Source organism: Martes martes (assembly GCF_963455335.1).
Source record: "Martes martes genome assembly, chromosome: 4".
Lineage (NCBI taxonomy): Eukaryota > Metazoa > Chordata > Mammalia > Carnivora > Mustelidae > Martes > Martes martes.
Window position 1 is genome coordinate 139605215 of NC_137891.1, and position 15232 is coordinate 139620446.

Below are 15232 nucleotides of genomic sequence, written 5' to 3' on the forward strand. Positions count from 1 at the left end.
AATACTTGTCTTATGGCTCTATTCCCTCTGGGATTTCAAATTTGACCTAAAGTTTCCTCATTGATTCTGAGTATCATTTCCATACATGTATGCATAAAGTCTAAATTGAATGGACATAATTCCTGAACATTTGTCCTGGAGATAAGACAGCAGGTAGACAAATGCTATGGTATATACATTTTGGGGAGAGACCAGTCATGGAGAACGAAGGCAAATACACAAAGCACCATTGACTTTCCTTTTTGGTTTGATATTTAATCACAGAATTCTTTTCCTCTTCACTGGCTGGCAGTTTTTAGTACTTGAAACCAGATGTCCCAATCCCAATGCCATGTCATGTACCCCTGATGGAGGGTGAATCCCACAACATTTTTGTTTGGTTTGGTTTGGTTTTTTTTCTGGCTGGTGTCTGCCCTGCTTGGTAAGACACACTTAAACTTCACAGAAGATACTTGTTGCAATGTCTGCTAAATGAGAACCTCACTGTAATAAAAAAAACAAAACAAACAAAACAAAACCTTTGAATTTAAATCTTTCCTACGGCTTTCTAGTTTTTCCTAGATACCACATTTACAAAAGTCGTGCATCTTACAGTTCTGCGGAAATCATAGATTCGGTGTGTCCATGAATATTGGAATCTCCTAGCAAAGATGGTTGCTTTGAGTCTATTTTGTAGGGTTTTTGGGATTTGTTGCCAAAAACGGTGATACCCATTCCACCGGGATGATTTGGAATGGACATGTGCGGTAGTAAGGGAATATTGGCTTCCTGGTTGGATCCCGAAGAGGGCAAGCTGGTCACATGACCGGTGCTCGTGGACCCACTGGCGCTGCTCGGGGACCGACTCTTGGGAGGCGGGCAATGCTGAATCACTCTGGGAGGACCTGCCGGCTGATAGTGGGGGGCTGGAAACGCCGCATATCCAGGAGGTATTGGGTATCCATTGATGGGGATGAATCGCTGGTTCTGAGGTATCGGTGGGCCAATGAAACCAGCAATCTGGCCCTGTGGCGTGATACCCTGGCTCGGGAACATGTAATTGGGGTATCTGGGGTTACTGAGATTACTCACTGGGCTGGCGCTGAGGGAGGTGGTCTGCGTGGTGGCATTTCCCCCCGAAGGGGTCGTAGAGCTGGTGTGACTGGACAGTCCCTCCCAGGAGCGCAGCCGGACGTGAATGTCTTTAAATCTGGGTCTCCTGGAGGGAATCTCGTTCCAGCACTCCGTCATGAGGCTGTACATTCTGGGCGGGCAGTCTTCGGAGCACGGCAACAGCTGTCGCTTCCTCACCATCTCGATCACTTCCTGGTTGCTGAATCCGTAGTAGGGCTGCAGTCCGAAACTGAAAATCTCCCACAAGACGACCCCAAAGGACCAGATATCTGAATCAGACGAGAATTTGCCATACATGATGGCTTCAGGGGGCATCCAGCGAATGGGCAGCAGAGACTTACTCTGCACCCTGTAGTAATCGGCAGAGTAGATCTCTCTGGAAAGCCCGAGGTCTGAAACCTTTACATGAAGCTGCTCCCCGATTAAGATATTGCGAGCCGCAAGGTCCTTATGGACGAAGAAGTGACTAGACAGGTACTCCATGCCGGCTGCGATCTGGATTGCGATGTGCAGAAAATCTCCGTGATCCAGGCTGGATTTGACGGTCCCGTCTTCGTCGCTGCTACAGCCGACATCGGAATGAGGGGATCGCATGATGAGGAACTCGTGGAGATCCCCCTGATTCATGTACTCGAAAAGCATACACACCGGTTGCTCCTGAGTGACGGCGCCTAGAAGGCAGACGATATTGGGGTGCTGCAGTTCGGCCATCAGGGAGGCTTCCTGCTGAAACTCTGTCCACTGCTGGGGGTTGTTGTAGTCTTTCAAGGTCTTTATGGCGACCAGCTGAGCATGGTCCATGCCCGGGAGATAGAGATGGCCCTTATAGATCTTTCCAAAGGCACATTCACCCAGTTCTTCCATAAAACGTACAGCCGAGAGGGGCAGCTCTTTAGCCTTGCTCTGTATCAAAAAAAAGGGAAAAGTGTGGGTTAAAACCTTCCTTAAGGCAAGACGTCTTGGCCTCGGAAGGAAGGGGTGGGGCATACAGGGAGAGGTTCTATAAACCAGACTGAAGAAAATACCGCAGTTCTGGAAGTCTTTAAAATTGTCCACCACGACTTGGAGGAGGTGACACGCGGGGGGGGGGGGGGGGGTGGTGTGCTTTCGATCACTCCCCTCTCCCCCCATCCACATCCCCTGCTCCAAGCCGGTTTGCCGCTCAGAGCCTAGAGTCTTGCTACTCCGGCTGTGGTCCCAAGACCAGCAGCATCGACATCACTCAGAGCTTACAACGGATGAGGGCTCTTAGGGGCCCACCTCTGACCACCTGGATGAGGACGTGCATTTAACAAGACCCCAGTGACTTCAGCAAACATTACAGTGTGAAAGGTGTGAAAGGTGCTGCTGGAGAGCATACAGCCTCAGTTCTCAGCCTGGCACACAGAGCGTGTGTGATTTGGTTCTAACCCGCCTACCCTGGCTACTTCTCTGTATGTTAGCATCGCTTTACGGACATAGGTCTCCTCAGTGCCCAGCCCTAAACACCATGGCCATTCTTGCCTAACGACTGTTCCTGCAATGTTTTTCTTATTTTTGGGGTATTTATTGTGCAAAAAGCCAGAGAAACCCAACTGAAAGGCTGTCCTCCTGCGGTGCTCATGGTAGAGGCAGGAGGTTTGGAATGTGCTCCCCAATGCTTATCAAATCCTGTTCCCTCTGAAACTCTCCCTGTCTGCTAAGGTCTTTGCCTTCTCTGGAGTCCTTCTGCTTCACTGTCTGACTGCCACCACGCGCAAGGGGCGGTGTGAGCCATCCTTTGTTTTGGGAGTGGAAGAATGAAAACTGCGGAAGTAAAATGCTTGCTAGTTCTCAGGTTTGCAACCAGAGATGCAAGATTCTAAGTACTTTGAGAAAGATTGACTTTTAAAAATATTATATTTCAGATTTTCAGCACTAACAGATCGCACATATATTTACATTTACATTTAATAAATGGGCAATTGATATTTTATTGAGTGGGGAATTAAGAATATAAACTGTATATTTTGTTTTAAATTGGCTTTTTCTTGGCCTTTATTTTAATGACTTAAGGTATGAGTTATATTTTGGGAGATACTTCCTAGACATTTGGGAAGTTTGGGTGCTATATGAAGAAAAACATTTAAGGATGTATCATACTTCAGCTATAAATATCTTGTTTTCTTGAATGTAATTTATTCATTGGTTAAAAATACCTTTTCTGCTCTCAAGATGGTGCCTGTTAACCTAAACATAAAATATGCTGATTACATACAAAATATTTATTAGATAGCCACTTTTAAAGCAGTAGTATTTTACCTGAATGAATGTTCATTTATACATCCTGATAATTATTTAAATTGATACTTAATCTCACTGTGGAAAAAAATAAACCTTAATATTGAAACTAAAAAAAAAAAAAAAAAACAGAAAAAGAAAAAAAAAAAAAAAGAGGGCTGGTCACATGCATGGTCTCCACAGTGAGACAATTTGAATCTGAATCCTGCTTTTGCCACTTCCAGCTGTGTAACTCTAGCTACAGTGTTCAACCACCCTGTGCCTCATTTCCCCATCTATAAAATGGGATGATTATGATGGATAATTGTACTTGTCTTGTAGGGTTCTTTGTGAACTTGCAATAAAGTAATATTTGTAAAATACTCAGCATGATGGTTTGTACATGGTAAGTACTGTGTAACTTTTAGTTGTTACTTTGCTGTTGCCATTCTCTGAATGAATATTTTGTCCTCTCAAACAGATTTCAGTTTCTTGAAGGGAGGCATTGCCCTTCATGCCAACTGATAACCCTACAGCTTCACAAGTGGCTTATTTGCTAATTGATGTTAAGACAGATGGGAAAACGTACCTAGCTCACAATGAAAATAAATATTAAATTGTCACATTTCATCTTGGCAATAATTTTTGAAACTCACCTCAAATCTAGCCTGAATTCTAGACAAGGTTGTTAAGAAGCAAATCATAAAAGTAATGCATTTGTACATAAAGTACATAAAGTAATTTTTAAAATAATCCCTGCACTTTAAATTTTTTTAAGAAAAAGAATACTGCTCTGACTATTCCAATTAAAGCTGACAATGTTGTAAATACATATAGAATTCAGAATTCTCTGTACAGAGTTTAAGACAAGTTTAGAAGATTAAGTAAAATATTTCTCTAATCCAAACTCTATTAGTTTAAAATTCATGATGATTGGCTCTGGGCTGATATTTTCCAGGACAAAATGCCCATTAAGTTAATTACATAAGTGTAAATAAACATGCAGCAAAATAGTTAAAAGGATAAAATAAAAAATAAAAATAAAATAAAATAAAATTGATAATTTGAAACATTAATTTTTCCATGCAAATAATATTTCCTATTAGAAATAGGAAACATTCAGTAAATTAAAGTTTGTTGATTGAGTCCTATTCATCATAGTATTGTAGGAGCAAAAGAGTAGAAACAACCTAAATGGGGCACCTGGGTGGTTTAGTTGGTTGAGCGTCTGACTCTTGATTTCAGCTCAGGTCATAATCTCAAGGTTGTGAGATTGAGTCCTGTGTTGGGCCCCATGCTGGGTGAGTGGAGCCTGCTTAAGATTCTCTCTCCCTCTCTCCTTCTGCACCCTTCCCCCCTCTGCTGCCTGTGCTTGTGCTCTCTAAAAAAATAAAATAAAATAAAACTTCCTTTAAAATAAAAAAGAAACAGGGGCGCCTGGGTGGCTCAGTGGGTTAAAGCCTCTGCCTTCGGCTCAGGTCATGATCTCAGGGTCCTGGGATGGAGCCCCGCATCGGGCTCTCTGCTCAGCAGGGAGTCTGCTTCCCCCTCTCTCTCTGCCTGCCTCTCTGCCTACTTGTGATCTCTGTCCATCAAATAAATAAATAAAATCTTAAAAAAAAAAAAAAAAGAAACAACATAAAGGTCTACCTAGAGGAGACTTGTTATGTTAATTATGGTAGAACTAAAAAAAGAGTATTAAAGAGGATGTTTTCTATGTACCGACATGGAAAGATCTCCAAAATCCTACTGCTAAGTCAAAAATAAAAAGCAAAAGAACAGTTAATGATGCATGCTGCTTTTGTGTGAAGGGGGAGGTGAAAAAGAAGGAATATATTCATGTTTATTTGTATATATATAAAGAAACTCTGACAGGATACTCAGGAAACGGCAGTAGTTATGGGGGAGTACAGAGATGGAAACTAGGAGGAAGGAGACAGAGCTGGGAGAGTTTTCACTTCATGATTTTTTATACTTTAAACTTTTTTGAACCAAGAAAAAATAAAAAAGTAAAAACATACGACCAATCTTTCTATCTGACTGAATATGGAAATTTCTTTTGCAATCATAGGTACATCCACTATTTTTCCTTTTGCTTACAGGGATTGGATTCTTATGGGAGCTACGTTGTTCCTCAGGGAGAGCTGCGTGCAGGTGATGGGAAAGGAAACAATTGAACCAAACTTACTTTTTCTCTTGTGGCACTCAGATGATTTTTATTTTGGGGAAAGACTAATCCAAGGTGAATTTCTCCTGCATGATGTTAGGGTAGGGATTTCTATCACAACATTTCCTAATAATTTATTTTATATATATATATATATATACATACATACATACATATACATATATGTACATATATATATATAATTTTTTAAAGATTTTATTTATTTGAGAGAAAGCGAGAGACAGAGCACGAGTGGAGGAGGAGTGGCAAAGGGAGAGGGAGAGGCAGACTCCTTGCTGAGCAGGGAGCCCTAAGGGGGGCTCGATCCCAGGATCCCGGGATCATGACCCGAGCCGAAGGCAGACACTTAACCGACTGAGCCACCCAAGCGTCCTTTTCCTAATGATTTAAAAGAATCCAATTTATGTGAGGGTCCTTTGAACGGAATAGTAGGTATTTACTTACCTTTCCACCTAAGTAGGATCCCCAGGCTTTGGTTGAGAGTGAAGCCTATGTGACTGAGTAATAAAATTTTTTCTTAGGGAAAATCAGAATTAGTAACTACACTCAAGGAATATTAGACTGAGGTAATGGGAAGTTAGGACTACTTTTTCCTGCCCCTGCTGAAAATAATGCATAGCCAGCCAGTAAAGGATATTCAAACTATGTCATCTCTGGAGTCATACCAATCTGAATTTGCATCTTGGACCTGTTACATTCTATCAGTATTAGTTAATACTTATATAACATTTACTACATGCTAGATACTGTTCTAAGCACTTAACAAATATGACTCATTTAAGACAACAATCCTGTGAGGTAGGTCCCATATCTTCGTTGGTTGACCTTGGATGAGCTTCTTCACGTCTCTGAACCTCTATTTCCAAACCCATGAAACAATATGATATGCAGCTTCCACAGTGACACCAGGGATTAAATTCAACAAAGTTGGAACGTAATTTCCACCTAGTAAGTGATCTTCACATCAATCTTATTATCCTTATTATGGAAGTAATCCCGGAAGTGGAGTAAACGAGAATGATTTAGATACTTTTACAGCCTTAAGTAGTTCTAGACAGTTTTGTATAATTCCCTTTACGTTTTTTTGAAAAAAAAAAAAAAATTGCATCTCCTCCTACTAATCTTTCCCTGTTCTCTTATAGTTGTTGGTTTAAAACAAAAATCTTGAAATCTTAAAAATCTTCAATCTCAAAATAGAGAATTTGTTTTGGATCCCGAAGGTGGGTCCAATTGGAATGGCTGCTCCTCTAGGATTCTGGGAGATGAAGACGGGTGGAGAGAGTAAGAACCCATGTGGAAGAGTAGATGGTGGCAGATGGGACAAGGAAGCGAGCTGGCCGAACTTCTGGGGACTGGAAGAGAAGAGGGGTGGACAGGACCTTGGCACGGACCTGACACATGGCCCCTGGGGCTTCATGGCTAAAAAGCCCGGCTGCATTCCCCTCCACTGAGGTCAGCAAATTAGTTCTCTTCTATTCGCCTTTGGAAAAAAGAACTCTCGCTCTTACCATTTTACGGATGGAGAACAAGACTTGAGAAGTATCAAGAATTTTTAGGAGAGCCAAAAAGAGCTGTACTTTGCTGCAAGGCCTTCTGCTTTGGGCCACACCATTCTGTCTGAAACCAGAGAAGCGTCCTGGCCTGGCAAGGCCGGTTTGACACAGGAGGTCTCTGGAGGCTTAGCCGGGGGGCCTGACACCTTACGGGGCTGCGAGGCCAGCCTTCAGGCCTTCAGTGTGTGGTCACTCCACGGAGTTATAACTGTTCTTTATCCCCTGTTCAGGCACAGGAGAAGACATTTTGACCCCAAGTGTGTCTTGTCAGATCCCAGCTGTACCAGGTGGGCCCTCCAGCACGTGGTCGCAGCTCAGTACAGCGAGTCATACCCAAATTTGGGGATTTTGCTTTGGAAAGAAGCATGGAAGGCAACGACTACAGCAGACTTCACAAAACCTTTCCCTGGAACACCTGTGCGGCAGCCAGCATAGAAGTACCCAGAAAAACCGCTCGGAGCTTGGTTTCAGGGGAAAAATTTACACAGTGATTTGCATTTTTTAAATGCTCCAGTTACTCGATACAAATGTGTCTTAACTACAGACTCATTTTCAAATTTTACATAAATCCTGAACTAGTTAAAAAATCATAAAACCCCTTCAAGCAGCAGTCAGTAGACTGTCCAGTGACGGCAGGAAATGAGCTGTATTGTTGAGGAACAGATGGTTTACATTATACAAACCCTTTAGGCTAAACTTGTTTAGGTCTGGCATATTGTAAATTATATTTTAGTAATGAAAGTGAAATGACCTCGGCTTGACCTCAAGTGGGGTTTGTCTGTTTGAACCAATGTAGTGGAAAACTATGAAAGAAAATGAAGTCATAAAGTTTTGGCAGTTCAATTTTGGCTCATTTCAAGTTAAGGGGTTATAAATCTGTTTAGTTTTTGTTTGACAAGTATTTGTCATACAGGGATGTACAAAATGTAAAGAAGTGTAAAATACACATGAGGCGTGGTGCCAAAGTAAACGAAGTACAAAGGAAAACTGGAATGAATAGGGTCCTGGGCTCCTATCTCTTTATCACTCCCTCCATTAGTTGAATGACAAGATGGGCTCCGTTTATGATATGCTGTAAGGCAATTAAGTACCTTAAAACTGAAACAGGCTTTCAGTTTAAATGTTAACATTTTTACTTCTCAAAGTAAACACACATCTGCCTCAGTGAGGTTTTAAAAATTATATAATTTGGGGGCAGGGAGAAAAATCAGAGTTGATGTGGAAGTTGATACGTGATTCTAGACTCCAAATCTGCCTCTTCCCTTAGACAGTTTTGAAGAGCAACTGTATTGGAGTTTACATGAACTCTCCACAGAAGGAAAATGAAGGCAGAGAACATTCTAGATGACGGTCACTTTGCTGTGAGTCAGATGTGGCTATTGTCGTCCTGTGTCTATGCTGCTGATGGAGGCCAGGCTGTTGGTGGCTTCCTTCACCTTCCTTCACCTGAGAGACATTACTAAATGGGGACATGGGATCCTTTTAGATCTATTACCTTTAGATATGAAAGCAAGGGACCATGAGTAGAGTTTTTTTAAAAAACATTGTCATGAGGTAGGTGGCAGATGGATAAGGAGGACAGACTCAATGACTTTATCTCCTTCCACCTTTGGGAAGTCACACCTTAGGTGAAAATCTATTTGAAATGATTCCTCTGGGTGACATAGCTCACAGCTAACCTGCCATTTCCTGCTCACTTGACAGAAGGGACTGCCGTAGGAGAGGAGGTAAGGATGTCGTGATGGCCCCAATTGGGTGCAGCATGGATCCATGGATTTGTGACTTTTTGCTTCTAACCTGAGCAGGGTATGAATGCTCTACTTTTGAGCCCCACTTAAAGCTGGGCACCACAAAAAAGCTGCATGACATGAGGTGGAGGGGAACAGAGCCCAGGGCGGTTCCCCCGGACAGGAAGGTGGCTCCAACAGCAGATGTTGAAAAAGAGCTAAAGTTCTATTCACACGACTGACTTAAACCATCCCCCATAGTCCCTCCCCTGGTTCCTTTCCCAGGCCTTAACGCTCCAAGACTGCTGCCTTTTTCCAAATCTCATTTGCTATACATTTGCCAATTCTAGCTGGACTCAGGTGTCTTCAGGAGAAAAACGGTGGCATTTTCCCCAGCCTCATTAGAGTCAGAGCGGGATCTGGGATAATAGGACATCACCAGGTTCTTTTTCTCTTTGGAAGCACAGTTCTCCCTGAGATTTGTATTCTTTGGGGACTTGCTTGCACTCTGCTTCTCAGGTAACTAGCACAGGCTAATTCAGAGCAGGCCCTGGTGCCCTCCCCCCCACGCCCACCCCCATCCAGAAGGCTTATTAAAACACAGATTGCTGGGACCCAATCCCAGAGTTTCTGATTCTGTAGGTCTGAGATCCTGCAGTTCTGACAAGTCAAGGTGATGGGGGTATTCCTGACCTGGAGGCTTTACTGTGAGAACCCCTGGAATGAATGAATATGGCTTTCTGGATCAGAAAATTACTAGTGGTCCGGATCTCTGCTCCTTGAATGATGAATCACTACAATGCACCTGAAGGCCCTGGTTGAGCAATTTTGACCTATAGGAGCCAGAGAAAATAACACTTGGCTGCAGAAGATGCTTCAGAAATACCAGCTAACGTAAATGTAAGAAGCACTGGCTGGTATTTACTGTGTTTCTAGGCTGCTGATGTCTTAGTGAGATTCAAGGTTTTGAAATTAAATCACTCTATATGTTGGGCTATGTCATCAGTTTATTCTATTTTCATGGGTAGCCAATGGTGTGGGAGCTTTTTAAAAAGCCAGTTGTATCAGTCAGTCAACGGATACAGTATATACTATATACCAAAGAGCCTACATACGGAAGAGTATGTGAGGACCCACGCAAGAAACATGAGGAGTGAGGACATAGCTCCTACCCTAAATGTCTGTGCTCCTCATTTAATAAGAGTTACCATGTACTGAATCCTTTCCCTGTGCCAGACACTGAGACTGTAACAATGCCAATGATTTGTTTTTGGAGCATCCATACAGTAAGTTATAAGTTCTTGATACATATTAACCCCTTTCATCCTTTCAGTGACCCCAGGAAATTGGTCACCATGACTACTAGCCCCATTTTACAGATGGAAACTCTGAGAAACAGAGTGGTTAAGTGATCCCGTAGCTGGTAGGTCGTTATGGCAGAATGCAGAGCCTGTCTTCCTAGTGACTACTCTACAAGCCCTTTGTTCTCTCAGCGCTGACTGCATCTACTCATTTAACCCCCATCCTAATCCCATGAGAGTCACATTATGATGTTCCCAGTTCATGGATCGGGAGACTGAGACACTCAAAGATTAAGCAGCTTGCCTAAAGAAGCCCACCCATTAAGAGGTGATGCCAAGATGCAAATCCAATATGCCTGACTCCAAAGCTGGAGCATTTTTCTGGGAATAACTGCCGTTTTCATTTTGATCCTTGAAGGGCTCCATAATTTTAAAAGCATAAAACCCACAGGCATAAAAGTGGAATGTCGAGGTATAATTGCTTCCTGGTCTCTGATCTAGACCTTACTCTGGTTGAATCTCTGTTGTCCTCATTAGTTGACTGGGACAAATGAACACAGCAGCCTTTGCCTGTGTGAGGGCACAAGAGCCCTGGAGAGTAGAGATTTCTTAGTATCTGGACCTAGCTGTTGACAGGAATCTACTTGACTCCAAAGGCTATTTTCCATTCTTGTGCCTTTTACTGGTTCTGAGGTAAACAGTGTTCAAATTGCGAAACAATTGGTTCCGCTCCTCAACGGAAATGATTATGTTTTAAAACCTTAAAGGCCAGAGTACTTTCATGTTGGGAGGTTATGGACATTTTCCAAAGACTACAGCCGAACTAAGTGCCTTCCAGCTTATGCCATCAAATTCTGGAGGGAGTTTTAACCAACAGTCTGCCACATTTGCCCAGAGTTCAGCTGCACTTCTCTGGAAGTGATTTCTCTTCGAAAGCAGTTCTTTTCTCTCACATAACTTTCTGATGGTTCGTGTGAATGTTTGGTGGTGCCCAGGGTTCATTCTGTGGTGGTTACTTGATAATGTCCATGGGAGAGTTTCGATCCTGCCTGGAAATGGGCAGAACAGAGGCCGGTACTTCCAGTGTCAGCTTGAGCCACCAAGTGCTCAGAACTTGAGCTCGGGTGTTCGGTCAGCCTCAAAGTTAGGCAGTAGAGTGCAGTGTGGAAGCAATAGGGACACACGTGGGTTCTGGACTGGGCAGACCTGGGTTCAAGTTTTCTCACTCCCAGATCAGGCTCAAATTAGCTCCTCCTTCAGAAAGTCGTAAGAGAGATCCCATGGAGATAATGTGTGTGATGGATTTTAGCTTGTTTGTAATACTACCTATAATATAGCCACTTCTAATACTCATTCTCCCCAGAAGTCCAGTTTCTACAGACACAGACTGGAGCTGAGGCTCTGTACTGGACAGCCTCCCAGCCTGAACTCTCAGACCCTCTCCACCCTGAAGGATTTTACCCAGGATGTCAACAGGGTGTGGGCAGGGGCATTTATGCGAACCGAGTAGGAATGTAATACCAGAGATGTCCAAAGAGCTACCTATATTATCTTTGCTGTACTGCTTCCCTTGCTTCTGTCCTCACCCTAGGTAATGTGGCCTCCTGGATCCTAGAGCTTCTTCACAGCCCACATTTTCCTGTGCACGACACTTGGGAGTTGATTAAAATATTTGTGGTTGTTCATATCAGCACTGTATCAAAAATAATAGTAACTTCTAGCTATCGAGTACCTGTGAAGTACCAAATATGCTATCTCAAGGTGCCAAAAAGATCGGATGTGGGGGTGATCTGGCTGTGACTTCTGGCACCCCCTTGATCGCCAGGGTTGATTTGGCTGATCTGGCTGCCTGGGGAGGTATCTCCTTCCTTCCCTTGGCACTCCATGCACACCCCCCTGTCCCGAAAACCTCCAAATAAGAAAAAAAAAAAAAAATCTCTAAGTACCATTTGTATCCTTATTTTATAGGGGAGAAAACAAATGTTCAGAGAATTTGCTTAAGACCTCATGGCTGGTAATCAATGGAGCTGAGATCCATTAATCATCTCTCTCTCTCCTTACAGTACTTGCCCTTTGGAGTGCATCAAACTACCTCCCAGAAATCAACCAAGAAAATGTGGCTGGAAAAGTAGTTAGGCCCAGAGAGTATGGATTCTTAGGAGCAGGGAGGAAAGAATTTTCTAACTTGAGATTGGTTCTTCCAGATTGGGGAATGTATATCAAGTGGGAGCAAAAGCAATGGTAGAGGATGAAATCGGCGTGAGAGAGAGAGAGGTGGGAGAGAGGAAAAGAGGAACGGAAGGAACTAGTGAAGGAAACAGAGGAGATAGGAGGAAAGCCAAGAGAAGAAGTATTTCAAGATGGTAGTTCAGAATATCCAAGGCTCCACGGAAATTAAGGAGGATAAAGACTTGGAAAAGGCCATTAGATTGAATTACATCACTGGGGATCCCCTAGAGGGCCCTGTCAATAGAATGGTGAGCTCAGAATTCTGGGGGGTCAAAGGCTTTAAGGACTGAGTAGAAAAGCTATCGAGGACATTTTAGCACCAAGTGTGGTGACACTGGGTAAGGCCAGGGGCTCAAAAGGGGCAGTCGGACCACAGCAGAGCTTTTTAGATGGAAGCATGTTGCTGGCAAAGGGGAGGGGCCCAGAGAAGATAATCAAGTGTCAGTACATTCAGCAACTACTTTGGGTGGAAAGGAAAAAGGGAGAGGAACTGCTTGGAAGTGAAGAAACAGAGAAGTTGGCAAGAGATGAGGGTACATTGAGAAATAAAATAGAGTCACCAGCTTCAGAACACGAGGCAAATCCTGCTTTCTGCCAAATGTTCCTTATACCAGCCAGGAGCTGCCGAGTCTGACCCACAAGCCTATTTGGGCTTTGGTTGTGGTCCTCCCCAACCTCCAACCCACTGTTCTTTGTCCCCCATTCTCAAACTCCTCCAACTCGTAACTTCTCAGTGTGCCTGCATCTCATGTAGGTGAGTCACACAGGGAAGGACAGAAGCCCCCACCCCCTCTGCTGTGCTCGAGTGGGAGGCTCTGGCACTTTTCTCACTCCCCAGGAGAGTGCTCCACAGACTTCTCTCCCTGCAGACACTGCCCTGTTTCTCAGACACATGACCACTGGGGAGTGGCAGGGGAGGGGCTAAGGAAAAGAATCCAGGAGAAGGGAAGTTAGGGTTTCCCAGGCTTCTTGGAGAAGGTTCATTTTCCACAGTACTCTTAAGAAACACCCACTCGGATCATAAAATTTGTAATCCAATACGGAATAGTCCTACTTAGTTCACACATCGCTAGAATACTCATCAGGGGATTTTAAAGAGGGGAAAGAGAAGGTTATCTTATTCCACCGAATGGCTTGAAATCTCCTGCTGAACAAAATAAAAGGAAAACAAATGAACAGGACCTTACACGAACAGGGTCTACATCATTCTCTGAACAACTGAGAAATGTGAGACTCGGAGAGGCCAAGTGACTTCTCAGGGTCATGGGGGGTGGGGGTAGGAGCAGGAGGAACATCTCCATTTCCTGACTGTTCATGGTTCCGCACTGAGGTGCTCTCTGGTCCACGGACTTCCTTTCCCCACAGATCAGCAGGAAACTCAAATCTCATGGAGGTCTAACTTTCAGCACCTCACCCACCTCCCCGGGGACTCAGGCTGGGTCTCTCAACCAGTCTGACTGCTCTTGTGCCCTCTGAAAGGTTTCTAATCTCCCTGAGGAGCCTCTTCCTAATCCAAACACTTAGGGGGGGGGATTTTAGCAGCTCAGCAAGTGGAGAGAGATAGAAAGAGTTTAAACCCTCAAGGGCATGTTCATTTGGATCAATAAAAATTCTGGAGCCTCTAACTTTTGAACTGACCAGGGCAGAATAAGAGTAAGGCTCAGGCATACCAGTTTCCATACTTTATTCTTTAACATCCTGGCCCTCCAAATATCCTTCTGATTTTACGCTGGTAGGGTGTTTGCTTTCAGGACTTTTTTTTCCCCCTTTCTTTCTTATGTGTGCTCCTTCCTTAGCTTTTATAGGTACATGTAGTATTTATGTGTCAGTGACCTTTCAAAGCACTTTTAGAGATTGGCTGTTTACAGTTAGGAATTTTCTTTAAGGTCTACGAAGTCCTTTGTGCCTTTTCCAGGAAAGGCACTCAGTAAGAACCAAAACAAACAACAGAATACCTCAAATTTGATTGGAGCCAAATCTCTTAAGAGAGTAAGAGAAAAAGAGTGAGCATTTGCTTTTGTTGTTTCTTTTGCCCTCCTCAACCCCGTCAAAGATACTCGAGCCGTTCCTACTTAACAGTGCGGTTCGGAATTACTTGAGAGCTGTTTAAGGCTAAATTCTAAGCCCTGTGGTGGAGAAATCTTGGCACTGGGAGATTTTGCAAGGGAAACCTCAGAAATGATGAAAACAATGTTTACTTCACTAAGTCTTTGGGAAAATTTGTCCCAGTATATTTTATTATTTAAAAACATTTTTTAACGATTTATTTGACAGAGAGACAGAGAGAGCACCAGTAGGCAGAGCAGCAGACAGAGGGAGAGGGAGAAGCCGGTTCCCCATGAAACAGGGAGCCCGATGCGGGGCTCGATCCCAGGACCCTGAGATCATGACCCGAGCCAAAGGCAGATGCTTAACGACTGAGCCAGCCACCCAGGTGCCCCATCCCAGTATATTTTACATTTTTCTCTACAACCATGGAGGGTAGAGGACTATTATTGCTCTGGCCAAATTTCACATGCCTTTGGCAGGACTTGAGCTATACCATTTAGACGTGTGATGGTTATACAAGCCTCTTAAGGATTTATCACAAGGCAGGGGGATGCCTGTGGTCAGCGTTCAGCCCAAACTGACCAAATGGAATCATATTCAGTACTGCCTGCCCCCTTCCCACTCTCCCTTCCCAGAATGACTTGTCCTGTGAAAAAGTTTTCACAGGGTCAGGCGAGTGCAAGGACTTTCTTTAGTCACAAAAAATCCTAGGTTCACATCTCTTCCACTCTCTAGCTCTTTGATTTTGGACGATTACTTAATCTGTAGGAGTCTCAGTTACTCTGGTTGTATGGTAGCCATAATCACATCTGTATTCTAGAACAGCTGCGAGGA

The 15232-nt window shown here is 43.6% G+C and overlaps 1 protein-coding gene across 1 annotated transcript in view; it reads right to left on the bottom strand.

The window, feature by feature from the left end:
* Window positions 1–588: 588 nt before the first annotated feature.
* ROR1 (receptor tyrosine kinase like orphan receptor 1) overlaps window positions 589–15232 on the bottom strand; it is a gene marked incomplete at both ends in the record, with an annotated part of 410916 nt that continues 396272 nt past the window's right edge. Inside the window, one exon of the mRNA XM_080800722.1 lies at window positions 589–2016. Within this exon, the coding sequence (XP_080656848.1) occupies window positions 589–2016 (1428 nt within the window). The remainder of the gene's footprint in view (window positions 2017–15232) is intronic.